Here is a 20,435-nt window from a genome sequence, read left to right on the forward strand (position 1 = left end):
ATAAAAGCGGAGGCTAATTTTAGTGCAAGTTTAGAATGAATACTGAAGCTAATGCATGGACTTCCGCCCCAGTAATTCTGCATGTGTTTGCCTTAAAAGCATATGCTGCTAAGCTGTGTTGTGTTGTATTGTGTGATGCTGTCAGTAAACTTGCTTTCTGGACCCTATAAGAATTATATATACGGTAGTTAAATATGGGCTTTACGGTGTTAAAGACGGCCCTGCTCAAGGATTATTTTATTTGACACTAAACAAGAATCCTATCTAGCCTAATTGATTTTTTTTTAAAGCCAAGGACTTTTGAACAGCACAAAACCGAGTACCAGCCTAGAGAGCCACGGCACAGATCTGTGTGGGCCCACGAAGGCACAGTGCCCAGAATCATGAAGACTCCCACCTGATGGGGATCAAATGGGGAAGAAGACGGTGTTTGCAGGCAACTTAATTTTCCTTATAATCAACCATTCAATTAATTGTAATTAATCGTAGAGAAAAGTCACGAGGAGCAACGAGCATCAGCCTTGTTCAGACTCTTGTTCTAGCACCTTGTCAAAATGTCGCTTAAAGTGTCATTGACATTAACCAATTGAGTCATTGATGGCAATCATTTTTATGCTGTGACAATCAGTCATTTAATAATTATTTTCTTCCTTTACATTGGCCAAAATAAAGGTTTAGTAATTTGTCCAGTGTTCATAAAATCATACAATATTAGAGTTTGAAGGAACCTCCAGGGTCATCATGTCCAACCCTCTACTCAATGCAGGAGTCATTAAACCAGCTCAGACAGATGTCTGTCCAGCCTCTGTTTGAAAACTTCCATTGAAGGAGAACTCACCACCTCTCGAGGCAGCCTGTTCCACCCTCACTGTCAAAGTTTTTTCTAATATCTAATCTGTATCTTCTCCCTTTCAGTTTCATTCCTTTGCTTCTCGTATTTCCATGTGCAAATGAGAATAAGGATGACCCCTCTACACTGTGACATCCCTTCAGATATTTCTAGACAGCTATTAAAGGGAACCTGTCACCCCGTTTTTTCGGTATGAGATAAAAATACTGTTAAATAGGGCCTGAGCTGAGCATTACAATAGTGTAGTTTGTGTACCCCGATTCCCCACCTATGCTGCCGAAATACGTTACCGAAGTAGTCGTTTTCGCCTGTCAATCAGGCTGGTCAGGTCAAAAGGGTGTGGTGTCCTCCCCCAGATCTTGCGTAGTTTTCCGTTGGTGGCGTAGTGGTGTGCGCATGTCCAAGGTCCAGAATCCTCTGCCAGGGGATTTCAAAGAGCGCGGTGTCCGTTATTGCATTGGTGATCGGTGGGCGCGGCCATCTTCCTTTGGCCGCGCGTGCGCAGAAGCGGCGCTGTGCTGGCCGCGACGCTCTGCTGGCCGCGGCTTCAGGAAAATGGCCGCCGCGATATCCATCTGCGCACGCGCGGCATCCCGCGGCCATTTTCCTGAAGCCGCGGCCAGCAGAGCGTCGCGGCCAGCACAGCGCCGCTTCTGCGCACGCGCGGCCAAAGGAAGATGGCCGCGCCCACCGATCACCAATGCAATAACGGACACCGCGCTCTTTGAAATCCCCTGGCAGAGGATTCTGGACCTTGGACATGCGCACACCACTACGCCACCAACGGAAAACTACGCAAGATCTGGGGGAGGACACCACACCCTTTTGACCTGACCAGCCTGATTGACAGGCGAAAACGACTACTTCGGTAACGTATTTCGGCAGCATAGGTGGGGAATCGGGGTACACAAACTACACTATTGTAATGCTCAGCTCAGGCCCTATTTAACAGTATTTTTATCTCATACCGAAAAAACGGGGTGACAGGTTCCCTTTAAGTCTCCAATTAGCCTTCATTTTTGCAAGCAAAGCCTTCCCAGATTCTTAAATCAATCCTCGTAGGACATACTTTGCAGTCCGCTCACCATCCTGGTAGCTCTTCTCTGAACTTGCTCGTCTGAACTTGGAGTATATACAGGCTCATCTGATGGTTAAATGCAATGACTTACAAAACGGCAAAGTACTTCATTACCCAAAACGAAATTTTCTGCTTAAAAAGTGCCGCCTACTACATGTCTCCCTTCCGTCTAGCTTGTTGACCATTGCTTATTGTCAAGTAGACCCTGAGAGAGATTACAGGAAATAGGGGTAGGTTTCTATCCATGCTCCTGCTCCATGCTCCTGCTCTCTTGTCTGGCAAACTGCATACAGACATACTAGAAAGGGAGCTTTCTGTTCAGGGCAGGCCAGCCATGGTAGGATAGCAGAAGCCATCGGTGTGCCTGTGGGGTCATCATGGCGCCAATGGGTTGCCATGACAGCCTAGGGTCTGCCTCCATGCTTATCATCACGATCCTACTGTGAAAAATGGTGTCCACAGGAGATGTGATTTTCACTATAGATAGCACTGCTATGTAAAGCGCAAGTGATCAGACAGCTTCAAGTCCGGTAGAGCAACTATTAAATACAGTAAAGGGTAAGAAAAAAAAAGTTTTGTAAAAAATGAAGACAAGTTCACATCACCCCCTTTTGGCCCCATTTAAAGTAAAACAATTAAAAAAAAAACAAAAAATACACATTTGGTTTCGCTGTGGTCATAAAAGTCCGATCCATCAACATATAACGTAAATGAATCTGATCAGTAAACAGCGTATCGGAAAAAAATTAAGACGTAAGAATTATGCTTTCTTTGGCTGCCGCAACTTTGAAATAAAATGGAATAAGAGGCAATCAAAGCATTGTACCTACCCTAAACTTTTATCAGTAAAAACATCAGCTCAGGGTGCAAAAAATAAGCCTTCATTAAGTCCCATATCCCGAAAAATGAATATGTTACGGGTCATGGAAAATGGTGACAAAAGCAATTTTTTTTTTATTTTTTACTAATTTGAACATTATTTTTTTCACCACATAAATAAAAAACGATACGTTTGGCATGTGCGAAATCGTTCTGACCTGGAAAATCTTATTGCCAGGTAAGCTCTACCATATAGTGAAAATGGTAAATACACCCCCCCCCCCTAAAAAAAAAAAATGTGGGATTTAACTTTTTTTTCCCAATTTCAGCACACTTGGGATTTTTTTTTACTGTTTAAGAGTACACTATGGGGTAGAATTAATGGTGTCATTAAAAAATACATCTCGCAAAAAAACAAGCTGTCATACGGATGAATCCCCCCAATCGCATGCACTGGGAAATGTAAGTTGTTTCTTCAGAGAGGAAGAAGACTTGAACACTAGTGCCACCTACCCAAAGGAGCATGCATAGCATATAACGAAGTCTCCTCACTCTGATATGCCAGAGCCGGTATGTCACTCTCCACAATTAGAAACGTTACCCCTTAGATCCCAGTCTTAAGCCTCTCCCCTAGCCAAATCAAATCTCATACTTTGCACTGACGAGGAGCAATACTCCAAAACAGTGTTTGCAAATTGAGATTCTGGTTTGGCTTTTATCCTAAGTAATATTGCAAGGCTCGTTAAAGGGTCAATGTTGACTTTTCGGATTGCTACTTCCAATAGGAGGTGCTAGAGTTCAAGTCCTCTTCCTTTATGAAGAGGCAATTTGCATATTTAATTTCCCAGAAGAGCATGCATGGCGTATAAGTCTCCTCACTCTGACATGCCAGGCCCGACTTGTCACTTTCCACGTTTCCCCTTCGATCCCTTTTCCTGGGATACAAGTTTTGTGAATTATTAGGTATATTTTATTGTATACTTTATTAAGCCATTGATTGCTGACATATTTATTGATTTCCCCTAAAAATAATATATGCCCTGCTATTTATTAGCACTAGTATATTCTATAACGATGACACATATTCATGGGATTTCCTATTACTCAAGGCTAGGTTTTTTGGAAGATTTACAGTTCATGCTGTCCTGTGCAATTTATTTAGTAAATGTCAGACTTTCAGTTCCATAAAACGCCAGTGACACAATAGAAGATTGTCACCGTACCAGGTCTCAAGGACACTGCTTTATTTCTCAGTCTCTATTTTACAAGCTTCATTTCATGTTTCTCAATTGCAGGAGTGGGATATCACCTTAGATTTGCATTCAAATGATTCTATTACAGTTCTGCCCATACAAAGTATCCATCTGAAGCTGATGTGATAGCCTTTCCAGAGACAAGCGCTTTATTCTAAGCACGATTACTTCAACGTCCATTGCGTTTGATTCATAACAGTGATGTCTCTTTCTGGTCACTGGGGACATTTAGATCACGTTATAGCAGAGCGGTGGCATTGGAATGTATCTAGAAGGCCAAGCAAAGATACTAATAGTTAAAAATCACATTTGTTTGAAAGCACAGATTTATTCTTTTCCTCCCCACTGTAATTTTTTTTGCTATTGTGTGGTGGATAAGAGTCATATACTGTTACCCTATGTTTATTATTATGGAATAGGAAGTATTGTTACTTAGGGGTTAAATCTGGATACAGCAGCAAGGAGGGTTTCAGACATCGGTATTAAAAATCAGCAAAGCCAAGGATTGGTACCGTGCAGTCATCCGAGCTGTGTGCAAATTCAGGAGCTTCGGCACAATAGTCTGGTCTATAAAATAGTTCATGTCACACTAGCACTTTGGCTACAACTGGTCCATTTGCAGTGTGTCACTCGTACGGGCCAAAAATACACTCGCTTGAATGATCCTTTATTCACAGACTTTTCCCATATTTTTCTGCCTAATAATTTTTGAAATATTTGCAGTGTTTGTTAATCAAAAATGATTGATGTCAGATTACCAGAATGTTTGCCATAATTAAAGGGGTTGTCAGCTACTTTATAATTCTCTTTCATGTGAACAAACTGCCATGGATCAGCTCTTTTGTAAATACCTTGCTTCCCCAAATCTCTCTGTTATCTGAGATGCTCTACTGTTCACGCGATCTCTAGCCGGGAATCCTGTGACTTCCTGTGATGTCACATCAGATTCTCCCTGATTTTCTGTGATGTCACATCAGATTCTCCCTAACTTCCTGTGATGTCACATCAGATTCTCCCTAACGTCCTGTGATGTCACATCAGATTCTCCCTAACGTCCTGTGATGTCACATCAGATTCTCCCTAACGTCCTGTGATGTCACATCAGATTCTCCCTAACGTCCTGTGATGTCACATCAGATTCTCCCTAACGTCCTGTGATGTCACATCAGATTCTCCCTAACGTCCTGTGATGTCATATCAGATTCTCCCTAATGTCCTGTGATGTCACATCAGATTCTCCCTGACTTGCTGTGATGTCACATCAGATTCTCCCTGATTTTCTGTGATGTCACATCAGATTCTCCCTGACTTCCTGTGATGTCACATCAGATTCACCCTAACAAGCTGTGATGTCACATCAGATTCTCCCTAACTTCCTGTGATGTCATATCAGATTTTCCCTAATGTCCTGTGATGTCACATCAGATTCTCCCTGACTTCTTGCGATGTCAAATCAGCTTCTCCCTGACTTCCTGTGATGTCACATCACATTCTCCCTGTGATATCACATCAGATTCTCTATGACTTCCTGTGATAGCACATCAGATTCTCCCTGATTTCCTGTGATGTCACACCAGATTCTCCCTGACTTCATGTTGTGTCACATTAGATTCTCCCTGACTTCCTGTGATGTCATATCAGATTCTTCCTAACTTCCTGTGATGTCACATCAGATTCTCCTTGACTTCCTGTGATGTCATATCAGATTCTTCCTGACTTCCTTGCTCTGGGATCTGATGTGACATCGCAGTCATGTAACATTTGTGCAGTGTGGATGGGCAGGTCACTGTTTAGCAGCTGCTTCAGTGCAAATAGCTGCAGACACATCTCTCTCATCTCCCTGCTTGTTTCTCCATCCATAGTTCAACTGCGTGTCTGTATGTCTGTGATGCAGTGTGTGTGTGTGAGTGTGAGTGTGTGTATATATATATATATATATATATATATACTGTATATATACCGTGTATATATATAAATATATATACCGTATATATTTAATCTCATTTAAAATTTGGGCACCCCTGGTCAAGCTTACAAACTTAACCTTATTGTGAACACTTAATCAAGCTGAAGATGAGATTGTCCCTAAAAGGGCTAAAGTTAAAAATGACTGTATTTTAGGCTAAAAAAATGTATATTTTCATCTTTTACATCTTAAAAATTCCAAAAAGGAAGATGGGTCTATGCAAAAGTTTGGGCACCCTGCATGGTTAGTACCTAGTAGCACCCCCTTTTACCAGTATATCGCTTGTAAGCGCTTTTTGTAGACAGATAAGAGTCTTTTAGTTCTTCTTAATTTTGATGAATTTGAAAGCTAACAAGGCAGCTAATACTACAAGACAAAATATAAAAGTAACTAAAAACACACAAATGATTAATCATGACCTATGAGTATCATTTCACAGCATTACAACTTCTAGAAGTACTGCAGCACTTAGAGAAGGAGAAAGAAAGAGAATATGCACTGTACATTCAGATTTAGATGTCATTCAGGAGTTGGGGAGATCCAGTACTAGATCACAAGAAATAAAAAGTTTTAAGGGACGAATTAAAAATTTCATGTTTTTTTTTTAAAATAAAAATGAATCTTATCTTCACATTCGATTAAGTTTCTCTCTATGGTGCTGATATCTAAAAGTTGTTAATGGATCATAAAGTAAGGCATGTCAATATTTTCATCATTCCATATCTTGTTTTTCGCCAGGCAACCCCTTTATCATCTAACCATAGGAGAAATAATAGCTTATTGATGAGTGGAAATCTAACTGCTGGGACCTGCACCGATTGGCAGAATGGGATTATCCCAGTTAGGATGGGGTGTCAGCACACATACGTGACCACTGCTTCATTTATTCCCTATGGGGATGCTGAGCACTGCACTCGACTTTTTCCAGCAGCTCCATAGAGAATAAATAGAGCAGTGGTTGGGCAATTGGATTGCTGCTGCACTCTAGAAATGTGCCCCGTTTAGGATGAAAATTTTCGGTTCTACCCATCAGTGCGGGTCCCAGCAGTTGAACCCCACCAATCAATAAATGATCACTAGAGATGAGCGTACCCAAATGTTTCCAGAGTGAATTTCCAGCCCCAAAGTTTGGGTCCCCATTGATTTCGATGAAGTTCAAGTTCAGGTAGAGTTCTGGTACCCGAATCGAAATTTAAACTACAGTTTGGTCGAACGCGACAAACCCGAACTTCAACTGGTCTGCTCATCCCTAGTTGTCACCTATCCTGTGGATAGGTGATAGCTTGTTTTCACCAGACAACAGCTTTAATTAGAGTCATTAGATTAGATTAGATTAGTCATTAATTAGAGTTTCCCCGAGATTTTTTTTTCTGCATAACACAAATTAGAAATTAACTGAAAAATAAGCAACACAATGTTGCAGATATACAGTAAAGGGTACACATTTTTACAATTAGTGTAATTCCTACATTACATATTAATAGTGCTTTGTCTTTAAGGAGCCATGATAAGGTAAGGATAGTTTCCCTCTGTGAGCGAGGTGTAATACCCAAGGCTCCTTTAAGGCAGACATGATTGCTTTGTCTTTTCTGCTTTTTTCCCATGAATCTTTTTCAATTTCTGTTGTGAACATTTCAGCAAAATAACTATGGTGAACAAAGCAGCCCTGAGTTCAGTGAGTCACTGTTAATGTCGCCAGCAGCAAGGCCAGATATATTTTATGGGCTTGTGTGCCGTTATCTGTTTCTGGCATGGGAATCAATCGGCTATGTGAGATCTCTGCTGGAACTGTAAATCACATTGCTAGTGCAAATCTGGCCTTGTGTCATTATAGAGTACTCCCCCGCCTAGGCAGTCTCTTCCAATGATATTAAACCGAACCTTATCAATCTAGCAGGATATTATGCGGGCGTTTTCGTGTATGTTCCCCTTGCTTTTCTAAAATATCAGATGGAAAAAAAATCCAAACATACCAATCAAAAATGAATAGCTGTTCTAAAGAGAAATGTAAAAATAAGTATCATCTTGTGACTAGATTGTTTTGGGAAAATGGTGACAATGCTCTTGACTGTTATTGCACACTAGCGCTATTGTTACTTTGCTCATGGCATAAATGTATATGCATATGTTGTACACTATTTCATCTCAAAACTAAATAAAACTAATGTAATAGCAAAATAGAAACTGCACAACATAGATACAGAAAGAATAATATGGGAAGGTTAGGGGAACTAGGGAATAAACATCGTAAGGAAAGTTGTCAAGTACAGTTGAGACTATGTTCCCAATGGCGCATTCATCCGAGTCCCGTTTTGCGGTGGGTTTGGATGTAAGCCCTGACGGGGCCACTGAACGGATGCTTAAATGCAAGGTGAAAGCACCCTAATAGATGTACATGCCAGATATTGAAAGGTGCATTCATCACAAACCTGGTTATATGTCGTTAACATAATTCTACAGAAAACATTATTGCAATAATATGCAATGTACATGTGTAAAGAGTGAAGTAATTCATAACATATGTAATGAATAAAGATGCAAGATGTTCATGACCATAAACATCATAAAAAGTGCATGCACTGGTGATAGTACACATGTGCATGCAGTACACACTGTTAGTACATAAAGATCCATCAGATCGCCGCACTCTCACTGTGCATGTCCATATTACCGTACGTTGATAGAAGGTGAGGAGAGGTGGTGTGCAATATTCGCATGTCTGTATATGCACGATGATGTGTTGGCATTAGCGGTGCAATATTGGTAAAGGAGACTGAATGTAATACAGATAGGCCTAATGAGAATATTACTGACCATACAAAAATAGAATTATGTCCCAAACATAAAAAATACATATAGACCTCATATTGCATCTTGTGCCTGTTCACACTATATGGTGGTTCTAGTAGTATGGTGGTTCTAGTCAGGTTTTTTTGCAGTTTACAATTGGAGGTTGTGATTGCCCCCTGATCTGACTGCACTCCTTCCATCAGCCCAAGGGTGCTTTTAACTAGTGTTATTTCATACCTGTCCATTTAAAGGGAACCTGTCACCCCCAAAATCGAAGGTCAGCTAAGCCCACCGGCATCAGGGGCTTATCTACTGCATTTTGGAATGCTGTAGATAAGCCCCCGATGTATCCCGCTGTGGTCCGGTCCGATGGGCATCGCAGTCCGGTCCGGGGCCTCCCATCTTCTTACGATGACGTCCTCTTCTTGTCTTCACGCTGCGGCATACTTTGTCTGCCCTGTTGAGGACAGAGCAAAGTTCTGCAGTGCGCAGGCGCTGGGCCTCTCTGACCTTTCTCGGCGTCTGCACACTGCAGTACTTTGCTCTGCCCTCAACAGGACAGGCAAAGTACGCCTGTGCCGGAGCTGCGGCGTGAAGACAAGAAGAGGACGTCATCCTATGAAGATGGGAGGGACCAGACCACGACACCCACCATACCGGGACCGCCCCTGGGTGAGTATAATCTAACCTCTTTTTCTCATCTTTCAGGATTCATCGGGGGCTTATCTACAGCATTACAGAATGCTGTAGATAAGCCCCTGATGCCGGTGGGCTTAGCTCACCTTCGATTTTGGGGGTGACAGGTTCCCTTTAAAATGTAGGCTTATAGCCTGGTAATCCATGATTAAGCTTGAGTTGAAACACGTCGGATTTTTTACCATCCATTGGGATATCCACTGCCTGTAATATGTTCTTTTAACAAAAGAAATAAAGGAATAATGTTATACTTACCTTCCTGCCTGAGATCGCTGGAGATCACTGTGTATACAGCCTGGGAAAGGAATGTTTGATAAGTATTAGAGGAGGTACCCTTCAGTGCCGTGGTTGGTGGGCATACATGAACTGACCAGTTTATGCGCTAAGAACCTTCAATATTGCAAGTACAATTTATTTAGCAGTAATGCCTTTCAGATCTCCTGTATTGAGTGTTTGCGTATACTTTGGCCCTTACAGAGTGCTGCGGTGCTCGCTACGTTTTATCCAATATCTATTACATATCTATCTAATTTTATAGAGTGCTGCTGCTCTCTTTTTTGTACATTGCACAGTCACTGCAGCTTCCGCCTCTTCACACTATATGGTCAGGTTTTTGTTTTTTGTAGATATTAGATAAGATGGATGCACCATGCAGCAGTTCTTTCCTCCGAGCAGAGATTTTCTCATTTTAGCGGCTTGTTTATCTGCTGCAGTCATCCTCCTGATTGGTTTGGCGCATGTGTGACAATTATGTTTGTATCCTGCAGCGTCTGGAGCCTTCTGTGAGGAAAGTGTATGTGAGTAAATAGAATGCGAGGGGGGCAGCTTTTAGTGGGCTTCTCGCTCCTTGGGGGCATTTCCTTGTATACAGACAGGCACAGAGGTGCAGAAGAGCTAGGGGAAGCATTCTGCTGGATAATCACTAGCTGTATTTACATGCGATAGAGGTTCTTTATTGTTTTAATTAAGTTTGTGCTTCTTGACCTATTGTATACTGCTTTTCTTATACTGTTGCTGTTTTTTCTGTTAAATTACATTTCCTGTGCTGATGGTTTAATTACAATACATTTGGTATTAACTTTGCCCTATAATCACCACTAGCGCTGGGGCCATACGTATTTTTTGGTAGAGCTTTGCATTTTTTTTTAGCTTTATTATTCTTAGACTCTCATACTTTGATTTCTTTTTTTCTTACAGACAAGATGTTAATACAGTAACCACCTGAAACTCTGCCATGAACCATTTAGAAGGAGCACAAGAGGTGGAGGGAAGTGATGAGCCTGCAAATGCAGACATCAACGAATCTGTGGAAGCTGACCTTGAACTTCCAGAAGTTGAAGAAGAGCAAGATCCGTATGCGTCTCCTCACTCACGGCATGCATCCGCAGAGCAGGATAGACAGTCTGGACAAGATGAAGAAGGAACCCTTGCGAGGTCTGCGAGTACGGAGAGTGGGTTTCACAATCACACAGATACTGCAGAGGGGGATGTCATTGCCGGTCAAGTAGATGGATATGACCTTGACAGAGCCCAAGAAAATGAGGATGAGAATGCCTATGCTATTCAGTACAGGCCCGAGTCTGAGGAATACACAGAGAACGCTGAGGCAGAGCATGATGAGGTGCTACATAACAGAACTCTCCCCAATCATTTACATTTTCATGGTATGGACCAAGAGGAGGCCATTAGCGCAGCTTACTCTGGCTATGTCTACACGCACAGACTGTTTCACAGGGGTGAGGATGAGCAATATGCAGAACCTTATGCAGATTATGGACTGCAGGAACACGTGTATGAGGAAATAGGGGACACTCCTGATTTGGACATTAGGGAGGGTCTGCGCCTTTATGAACAAGAGAGAGAAGAAGCTGACAATTATCGAAAAGAAGCCCTGGGTGCTCGTCTCCACCATTATGATGAACGATCTGATGGAGAGTCGGATAGTCCTGAAAAGGAAGCTGAGTTTGCACCATACCCAAGAATGGACAGCTATGAGCAAGAAGAAGACATTGACCAAATTGTGGCAGAGGTGAAACAAAGTATGAGCTCTCAAAGCCTAGACAAGGCAGCTGAGGATATGCCAGAAGCTGAGCAAAGTATAGACCATCCTGATCATTCCAAGGTCGGTGGGGGGCATGTAACTAATGGAAACCTCTCTTCTGCCTCCAAAACTGCTGCTAACGCCGTAGAGATGGTGCAAAGGTATAGTAAGGAAAAGCGTGATGCCATTTCATTGGCTATAAAGGACATAAAGGAGGCAATAGAGGAAGTAAAGACTAGGACAGTACGCTCCCCTTACACTCCTGATGAGCCAAAAGAGCCTATTTGGGTAATGAGGCAGGATATCAGTCCAACAAAGGACTGTGATGACCAAAGGCCACTAGGTGGAGATGTAAGTATGTCTGATGTCTACAGAACATCATTCTCATCGGGAACTGCTCCTGAGTTTAGAGGTTGTTGTGGAGGTCATATAAAGCAATGTTCCCATTAGCAGATGCACATTACAATAGTTAAAGACTTAATTAAAGGGAACCTGTCGGGATACATGCTGTTTTCAGAGACAAACATACTGTGATCCTACAGTCAGTGGCTGATACATGCCACCTACCTGTCAGGTTCCCTTCTAAGTGTGATACCTAGCTCACAAATACAGTTAGATGTTTGGATATATTGTATCACGGATCTGTCGGGTACGCTGCTTATAATGAGGCAATCTGGCAATGGGACCACTGGTGCCTCGGGCTCTGAGAAACAAGCCAGATTGCCCTCATTATTACTGCCCTGCAAAGAGTGGTGTACATAGCAATCACAGGGCCCTATAGCAAAAGTTCTATTTGGGCCCCCATACCTCTAAAAAATATATATATTTATATTTTTTCACTGAGCTGGAGATATATATACACTGTATGTGTGAGATATATATATGCTGTATATCCGTTAGCATTCAGTTCTGCTCGTTGCAGCACAGTAATACTTGCAGTTAGGTGACAACTAGTGTCCGCTGTCAGTGAATAGAACACTACAGACATGGCTGGCACGCTAGTTGGCACATAACAGCAAGTGTGCAAAGCGCATCCTCATGGTTACGTCATAACTACAAGAACCGGCAGAGCCCGATCATGTACATATTATATTACATTATATGTCTGGTATCTGTATCATCTGGTATCTGCTCTATTCATTGTCTATGGAATTGATGGAAATAGCCAAACGCAGCACACCGCAGCTCTATAGATAATGAATAGAGCAGAGGCCGACCATGTAAATAGTATATTACTTTATACAGTATGTTTGGTATCTGTATGATCTGGTATCTGCTCTATTCATTGTCTATGGAACTGATGTAAATAGCCGAGCGCAGAGCTCAGCAGCTCTATAGATAATGAATAGAGCAGAGGCCAAGCATCTACTCCATCTAGGACGAGACTGCAAACCCCTGTTCTCAGAATTTCTGGGGGGACCCAGTGGTCGAATCCCCAGTAATCAGCAAATTATCCACGTTCCGATGGATCACAAATACATCTTACATATAGCGTACATACATACACACATACACCGTACATACATACACACATAGATACACATACATATACCGTACATACATACATGCACATATATACCGTACATATACACAGATACACATACGTATACCATACATACATACACACATATACCGTACATACATACATACACACACTTATATACACATATGGTATACACATACCATACACACATACATACACATATACCGTATATACACACATACGTACAAATACATACACACACATATACATATATTGTACATAGATACACACACATACATACACACACATAGATACACACATATACATATACTCTATAAAATATACACATACATACACAGATGTACACACATACATAGAAACACATATACACACATATACATATACTGTACATACATACACACACATAGATACACATACATACATACACAGATGCGCACACATACACATAGATACACACATACATATACCATACATACACACACACACATAGATACACATACATACACAGATATACACACACATACATACACACATATCCATATACTGTACACACCCACCCACACACATGTACATATGCGAACACACACATATTCATTTAGGACCTCAGGTCATCAGATGAGCCCTGGAGGTAGTCGGCCTTTTAGTATAGAGATCTGTTGGAGAGGGCTGCAGAAACCAATGTGGGGGATTGGGACACAGCAGAGAGGACTGATATCAGCTTCCTGCTGTCCTGTGCTGCCCCGTGCATTGAGCCTCCTCCTCCGACCTCTTCTCTGAGATGCTGCAGCCTGCTGGTAATAAAACAGTGGAGGGAGCAGAAGACCCACTGTAAGTCGATCTCTTCCTCCACTGTTGTACTCATCATTGGGATGCATCATGGAGGAGGACAGAGACGGCAGCCTGGGAGCGCTCTCATCAGTCTGGTGGGGAAAGCGTTCATTGGCCAGCGTCTCTCCCTGCATGACTCTCCCCCTTTTTGAACTCCTGCACTCTGCACGCCGCTCTCTGGAAAGTCGCATGATTACGGAAGGGAGTGAGAGGGGCCCAATGCTGCATGACACCTGGCCCCTCTCACTCTCCCCCGTAATCTTGACTCATTGGCCCCATAGCAGTTGCATACTCCTGCAGTGGCCCCCTTCCACCTTCGGGCCCCGATGCAGTTGCACCAGCTGCATTGGCAGTATATCCGCCCCTGCATACACGTGCTTCTCACAAAATTAGAATATCATCAAAAAATTAATTTATTTGAGTTCTTCAATACAAAAAGTGAAACTCGTATATTATATAGAGTCATTACAAAAAGAGTGATCTATTTCAAGTGTTTATTTCTGTTAATGTTGATGATTATGACTTACAGCCAATGAAAACCCAAAAGTCATTATCACATTAAATTAGAATACTTTATAACACCAGCTTGAAAAATGATTTTAAAATCCGAAATGTTGGCCTACTGAAATGTATGTTCAGTAAATGTACTCAATACTTGGTCGGGGCTCCTTTTGCATCAATTACTGCATCATTGTGGTGTGTCATGGAGGCGATCAGCCTGTGGCATTGCTGAGGTGTTATGGAAGCCCAGGTTACTTTGATAGCAGCCTTCAGCTCGTCTGCATTGTTGGGTCTGGTGTCTCATCTTCCTCTTGACAATATCCCATAGATTCTCTATGAAGTTAAGGTCAGGCAAGTTTGCTGGCCAATCAAGCACAGTGATACTGTTGTTTTTAAACCAGATATTGGTACTTTTGGCAGTGTGCACAGGTGTCTTGAAGCAATGACTCCAGCAGCAGTCTATTCCTTGTGAATCTCCCCCAAATTTTGGAATGGCCTTTTTGTAACAATCCTTTAAAGGCTGCAGTTATCCCAGTTGCTTGTGCACTTTTTTCTACCACACTTTTTCCTTCCATTCAACTTTCCATTACTATACTTGGATACAGCACTCTGTGAACAGCCAGCTTCTTTAGCAATGACCTTTTGTGGCTTACCCTCCTTGTGGAGTGTGTCAGTGACTGCTTTCTGGACATTTGTCAAGTCAGCAGTCTTCCCCATGATTGTGGAGCCTACTCAAACAGACTAAGGGACCTTTTTAAATGCTTAGGAAGCCTTTGCAGATGTTTTTTGTTAATTATTCTAATTTACTGAGATAAAGACTTTTGGGTTTTCATTGGCTTTAAGCCATAATCATCAACATTAACATAACTAATCACTTGAAATAGATCACTCCATTTGTAATGACTCTATATAATATGAGTTTCACTTTTTATATTGAAGAACTGAAATAAATTAACTTTTTGATGATATTCTAATTTTCTGAGAAGCACCTGGGTGTGTATATATTTATATGTTGAAATATATAGTAAATATCTATATACATAATAGCAAATCCACAATCTGTATAACTTAAAATGTTTAAATTGTAACTTTCTTCTAGTGGTTGTATAGTACAAGTGCACAATATTAAACAAAACATTTGTAACATTCAACAAAAAAATAAAATAATTCCGCCAACTGTGTACCAATATGTAACTCATTATATATAGTGATGAACGAGTGTACTCGTTGCTCGGGTTTCCCGAGCATTCTCAGGTGATCTCCGAGTATTTGTTAGTGCTCGGAAATTTAGTTTTCGTTGCCTCAGCTGTATTTTTTACGGCTGCTGGACAGCCTGAATACATGTGGGATTTCGCTAACAAACAGGCATTCCTCACATGTATTCAGCCTGGCTAGCAGCTGTAAATCATCCAGCTTAAGCGAGGAAAACTAAATCTCCAAGCATGCCAAAATACTCAGAGATCACCCGAGCATACTCGGGAAACCCGAGCAACGAGTATACTCGCTCATCACTAATTATATAGTATAATTTTAGTCCTGTAATCCAGAAAAGCACCCATTAATGTGTACTGAAAACCTGGTATAGCATTGGTTCGCTTTATTCTTTAAATCCATATTTTCAACAGGTATAAACAACTGGGACATCCATTTTAAGGATAAGTCAAATCTGAATGTCTGCTATGTAATAAAACATTTTTCCCAGTTACAGCAGCTTCCTTTGGAATTTACAGTATAGATGATCCCTTTAACAAAGGTAGCCTTCTCTCTTTAGCCCATGTTAATATTGAAGAGAACCTCTCATCACAATTTAACCTGTTAAAGTAAAGGTATGGCCATAATGGCCCTGATATACTGATTTAATGGATACCTGTAGAGAAAAAAATCCGTAGCCTGGTTCTTGTTTAATTCACCTTAGAAGTTTTGATGCAATAGATTATTTGCGTGTCGGGGTGGGACTGTGGGTAGGGTCCTCGGTTCTGCACCGACCCCACCGATTTTGTATAAGCCTCCTTTTAACATTGTGTTGTTGCCCACATCCATTTATATTCCAACATTCTTCAGCAAAATGACGTCGGAGGATGCGCATGCGCAGATTGGGATCTCTGCTCAATCACGAGCTGAAATCTCGATTTGTGCATGCGCAACATTTTTCTAGAAACCGTATGGTTAGTATGAGCATGTGCCATCTCTTGCGCCATTTTGCTGGAAACCGTCAGAGGTTAATGTGAGCATGGTCATCCATTTCCATTTTAGTCAAGGGGATTGTCCGACTTTAATGTACGGTATATTGTAGAAAAATATTCTCTTCCAGATGGATGACAGATGGTACTCTGTACAGAGGGGTCAGTAGTTTGATGCTCTCCACTACTTTATTATGCTTATAATGAAGGGGGATTTATTAGAGAAGCTAATGTTTCTTTAGTAGCATATTTTTGACTTTATAAAGCACAAACCACATTAAAACAAAAATCCTTTTTGTGTCAGTAGGTTCCTATTAGAATAGGACTGTATCTTCTGTCCATTCCATTGTTCCCCTAATCAATAATTAATGTGGCAGATAAGAAGCCGGCTTTATTGAACAGGTTTCAGGTGCGCAATGAACACTACATTAAATGAGTAAGGAAAGAGGGCAGAAAATAGGCCTCCGCTGAGCCCTGAAGAAAAAGCCACGTCATAAAAAGCAGTGCCCCGGAATGGGCAGATTTAAAAGCAACAGTAAAAGTGTCCAGTTAACTTTCCGTATTTAATTGCATTAAGCAGATGGCTGCGCGTTGAATCATCAGCAATCTTGTGCTGAAATGTTTTTTTTTTTTATTGCTTAATCTCTTGGAATATAAAAACCATGACATCAGCGATGCTACCTGCCCAAAATGAGTGTGCGTCTCCCTGGCATATAATTCTAATGGAATTAATTCTAATTTATTGTGCCAGTGGCAAAGCGTGCCTAGTGCGAAAGCAGGATGAATCATGGCAATTAAAAGTGTGAAACTGTCAATCGCTTTTAATAGAATCGCTGTGGTTTTCTTATTAATAATCCAAAGTAACATAAAAGTGGGATGAAATTAAGTCTTATCATAAATTGAATGATTTCCTTATACTGATAGGTTAATTAGCTTAATGTGAAATTGATCTAAGTTTATGCGTAGGGCCAAGACCTGATTTTGGCCACCCCATACATGTTGATTTTCTAAGTAAGAAAAAAGGTAATGTTTAGGATTCTATCAAGGAGACAAAAACAGCAGTCACTCGAGAGCAGAGTTGCGGGGTGGGGCAGCAAACAGTGCAAGGAGCCCGGCCCATAGAGCCCTTTTAAGGCTGATTTGTTAAGACTGGAGTTGTAGTCGTTAACGAAAAGGCGTTGTGCAGTGAGTTGCGCCAGATTATTCAGTTCAGTGCATCTTCTCAGTGGCGTGTATGCCTTGCAAGAAATGCTACTCCAGTCATGGAGTGTCACCTTTCTGATGTGAGTTATGGCTTAGTTTTTGTGGAATTTTGCCAGGGCTTTGCCCAGTTTGGCAGAGTTGGCCGAGACAGGCGTAAAGACTCCAAAAGTCAGAAAATCAGCAGTTTGCAAAAACATTGCGAATTTGTCTTAGTGTTTTATGCCAACTGAAAAACTGGTGAATCCTCACAGTGTACACTGCGTGCGCTGCGGGATTCATTTTAGACTGGACAGTATAGTCCTCCATACAGTATTATTGGCCCCACATAGGCCTCCATACAGTAATATGGGCACCACATAGTCCTCCATACAGTATTATGTGCGCCTCATATATTGCTCCATACAGTATAATTTGCACCACATAGTCCTTCATACAGTATAATAGGCCCCATATATTGCTCCATACCGTTTAGTGGGCATCACATCATCCTCCATATAGTATAATGGACCCCATATATTGCTCCATACAGTATAACGGGCAGCACATAGTCCTCCATACAGTATAATGGGCCCCATATATTGCTCCAGACAGTATTTTTGATCCCATATATTGCTCCATACAGTATAATGGGCCCCACATAGTCCTCCATGCAGTATAATGAACCACATGTATTGCTCCATACAATATAACTGGCACCAATTAGTCCTCCATACAGTATAATGGGCACCCATAGTACCCCATACAGTATAATGGGCACCTAATAGTCCTCCATATAGTATTATGGGAACCACATAGGCCTCCATACATTATTATGGGCACCACATAGTCCTCCATATAGTATTATGGGCCACATATATTGCACCATACATTATGATGGGCACCACATCGTCCTCCATGCAGTATAATAGACGTGAGATAGTGCTCCATACAGTATAATGAGCCCCATATAATGCTTCATACAGCATAATGGGCCCCGTATATTGCTCCATACAGTATATAATGGCCCAATGTATTGCTCCATACAGTATAATAGCCTCATATATTGCTCCATACAGTATATAATGGCCCCATATAGTTCTCTATGCCGTAAATAATGGCCCCATATATTGCTCCATACAGTATAATGGCCCCATATATTGCTCAATACAGTATAATGCCCCCCTATGCTGCTCTATACAGTATCATGAGCCCATGTATTAATCCATACAGTGTAATGGGTCCCATATAGTCCATACAATATAATGGCTCCATATCATGCTTTAAATAGTATAATGGCCCTATATATTGCTTAATACAGTATAAAGAGTCTCATATATTACTCCATACAATATAATGGCTCCACATCATGCTCCGTACATTATAATGTCTCCAAATATTGCTCCATACAAAAAACAAACAAATCAAATACTCACCTCTCCTCTTTCCCTGCTGCTTCGTTTTCCTCGTCGCCTTTTGACACTTTGCACTGTTCAGCACCGAGGGTGCACTGTAATGACGCCCTCTGCCCTGAGACGTCACAGAGAGTCAGAAGATGCTGAAGAGACTGGAGCAGCGGGGGACAGGGAGAGGTGAGTATTTGAGGGGTCCATAGTGTGCCCCATACGTGTACCTGATGGCGGGTGGGCTTCCTCTTCCATTCAGGGTGTGCCGGGTGGCAACACAGGTATGCATGTTCACATTTGATGAAGGCTAACTACCGTATTTTGCAGATTATAAAACTCTCCGGATTATAAGACGCACCCCAAATTTTGAGAAGAAAAATAAGAAAAAACTTTTTTTTAATAAAATGGTGGTGCTTCTTATAATCCTTGCTTCTTATTGCTTACCGGGGGTGGTGGCTGCAGTGAAGCGGGGTCCCAGGGTCGCTGCTGGAGGAGGAAAAAGTCGAGCATTGCTGCAGGCCACAGGCTGGGATGAGGGGGTTTTCCGATGTGCTGTGTGGGCGTCTCCGGTGCTCTACTGGTGTCTCCGGTGCTGCGCGGGTGTCTCCGGTGCTGCGCTGGTGTCTCCGATGCTGTGGGGGCTCTGCTGACATTTTGTGAAAGGCCAGAGCCCCCGCAGCTCCATGGTTTCCTATGTGATTGACTCTGGGAAAATGGCTGCTGGGGGCGGCACATGCGCAGATAGAGATCTCGGCTCCAAGATCTCGGGAGATGAGATCTCAGCGCAGTCTTATAATCCAAAAAATACGGTATATGCGGTTTCTGTGACCTTTCCACTAGGAATCTGTAGATTCTAGACACCCTGATTCGTCTTGTGATTTTTATTGTGTGTGTCTTATATCGTAAATGTTTGCATCGTGTTTATACAATTTTAATAGAATTGATTCAGTGTTAAGTTTTAGTCCCACCAATCTTTGCTATAGCTCAATTTTGAAACGTATTGGGTCTTTTTTTTGTTGTTTTTCGATGTAAAAAACTAATATTGCTGTTTCACACTTAAACCGGTTTAATCAAAATTGCTGATCATGAGGTTCCTGAATCCCTTCATGTGAATAGAGCAGTAATTTGCATGTATGACCACTGACCACTGACCACCACAACAACACAAGTCTGGTAGCTAGAGCAATTTTTGACATAAGGATAGCATGAAGGAGTGCACGCTAAATCACCCAACAAGCTCCACTGTCAGTCATGTGAGAGTGGAGCCGTTTAGTGGGTTCTGTTAATGCTCTGTCTTTTAGGCCACATTCACACGTTCAGTATTTTGTCAGTATTTTACCTCAG

General features: G+C 41.7%; 1 protein-coding gene across 2 annotated transcripts in view; it reads left to right on the forward strand.

The window, feature by feature from the left end:
- The window catches only part of APBA1 (amyloid beta precursor protein binding family A member 1), a 218,155-nt gene that overhangs the window by 86,401 nt on the left and 111,319 nt on the right, over positions 1-20,435 (forward strand). For both annotated transcript variants that reach the window (XM_077249072.1, XM_077249073.1), the window contains exon 2: positions 10,650-11,844. In XM_077249072.1, coding sequence (XP_077105187.1) covers positions 10,687-11,844 — 1,158 coding nt within the window. In that variant the 5' untranslated portion in view covers positions 10,650-10,686. The remainder of the gene's footprint in view (positions 1-10,649; positions 11,845-20,435) is intronic.

Source organism: Ranitomeya variabilis, chromosome 1, assembly GCF_051348905.1.
Source record: "Ranitomeya variabilis isolate aRanVar5 chromosome 1, aRanVar5.hap1, whole genome shotgun sequence".
NCBI classification, from domain to species: domain Eukaryota; kingdom Metazoa; phylum Chordata; class Amphibia; order Anura; family Dendrobatidae; genus Ranitomeya; species Ranitomeya variabilis.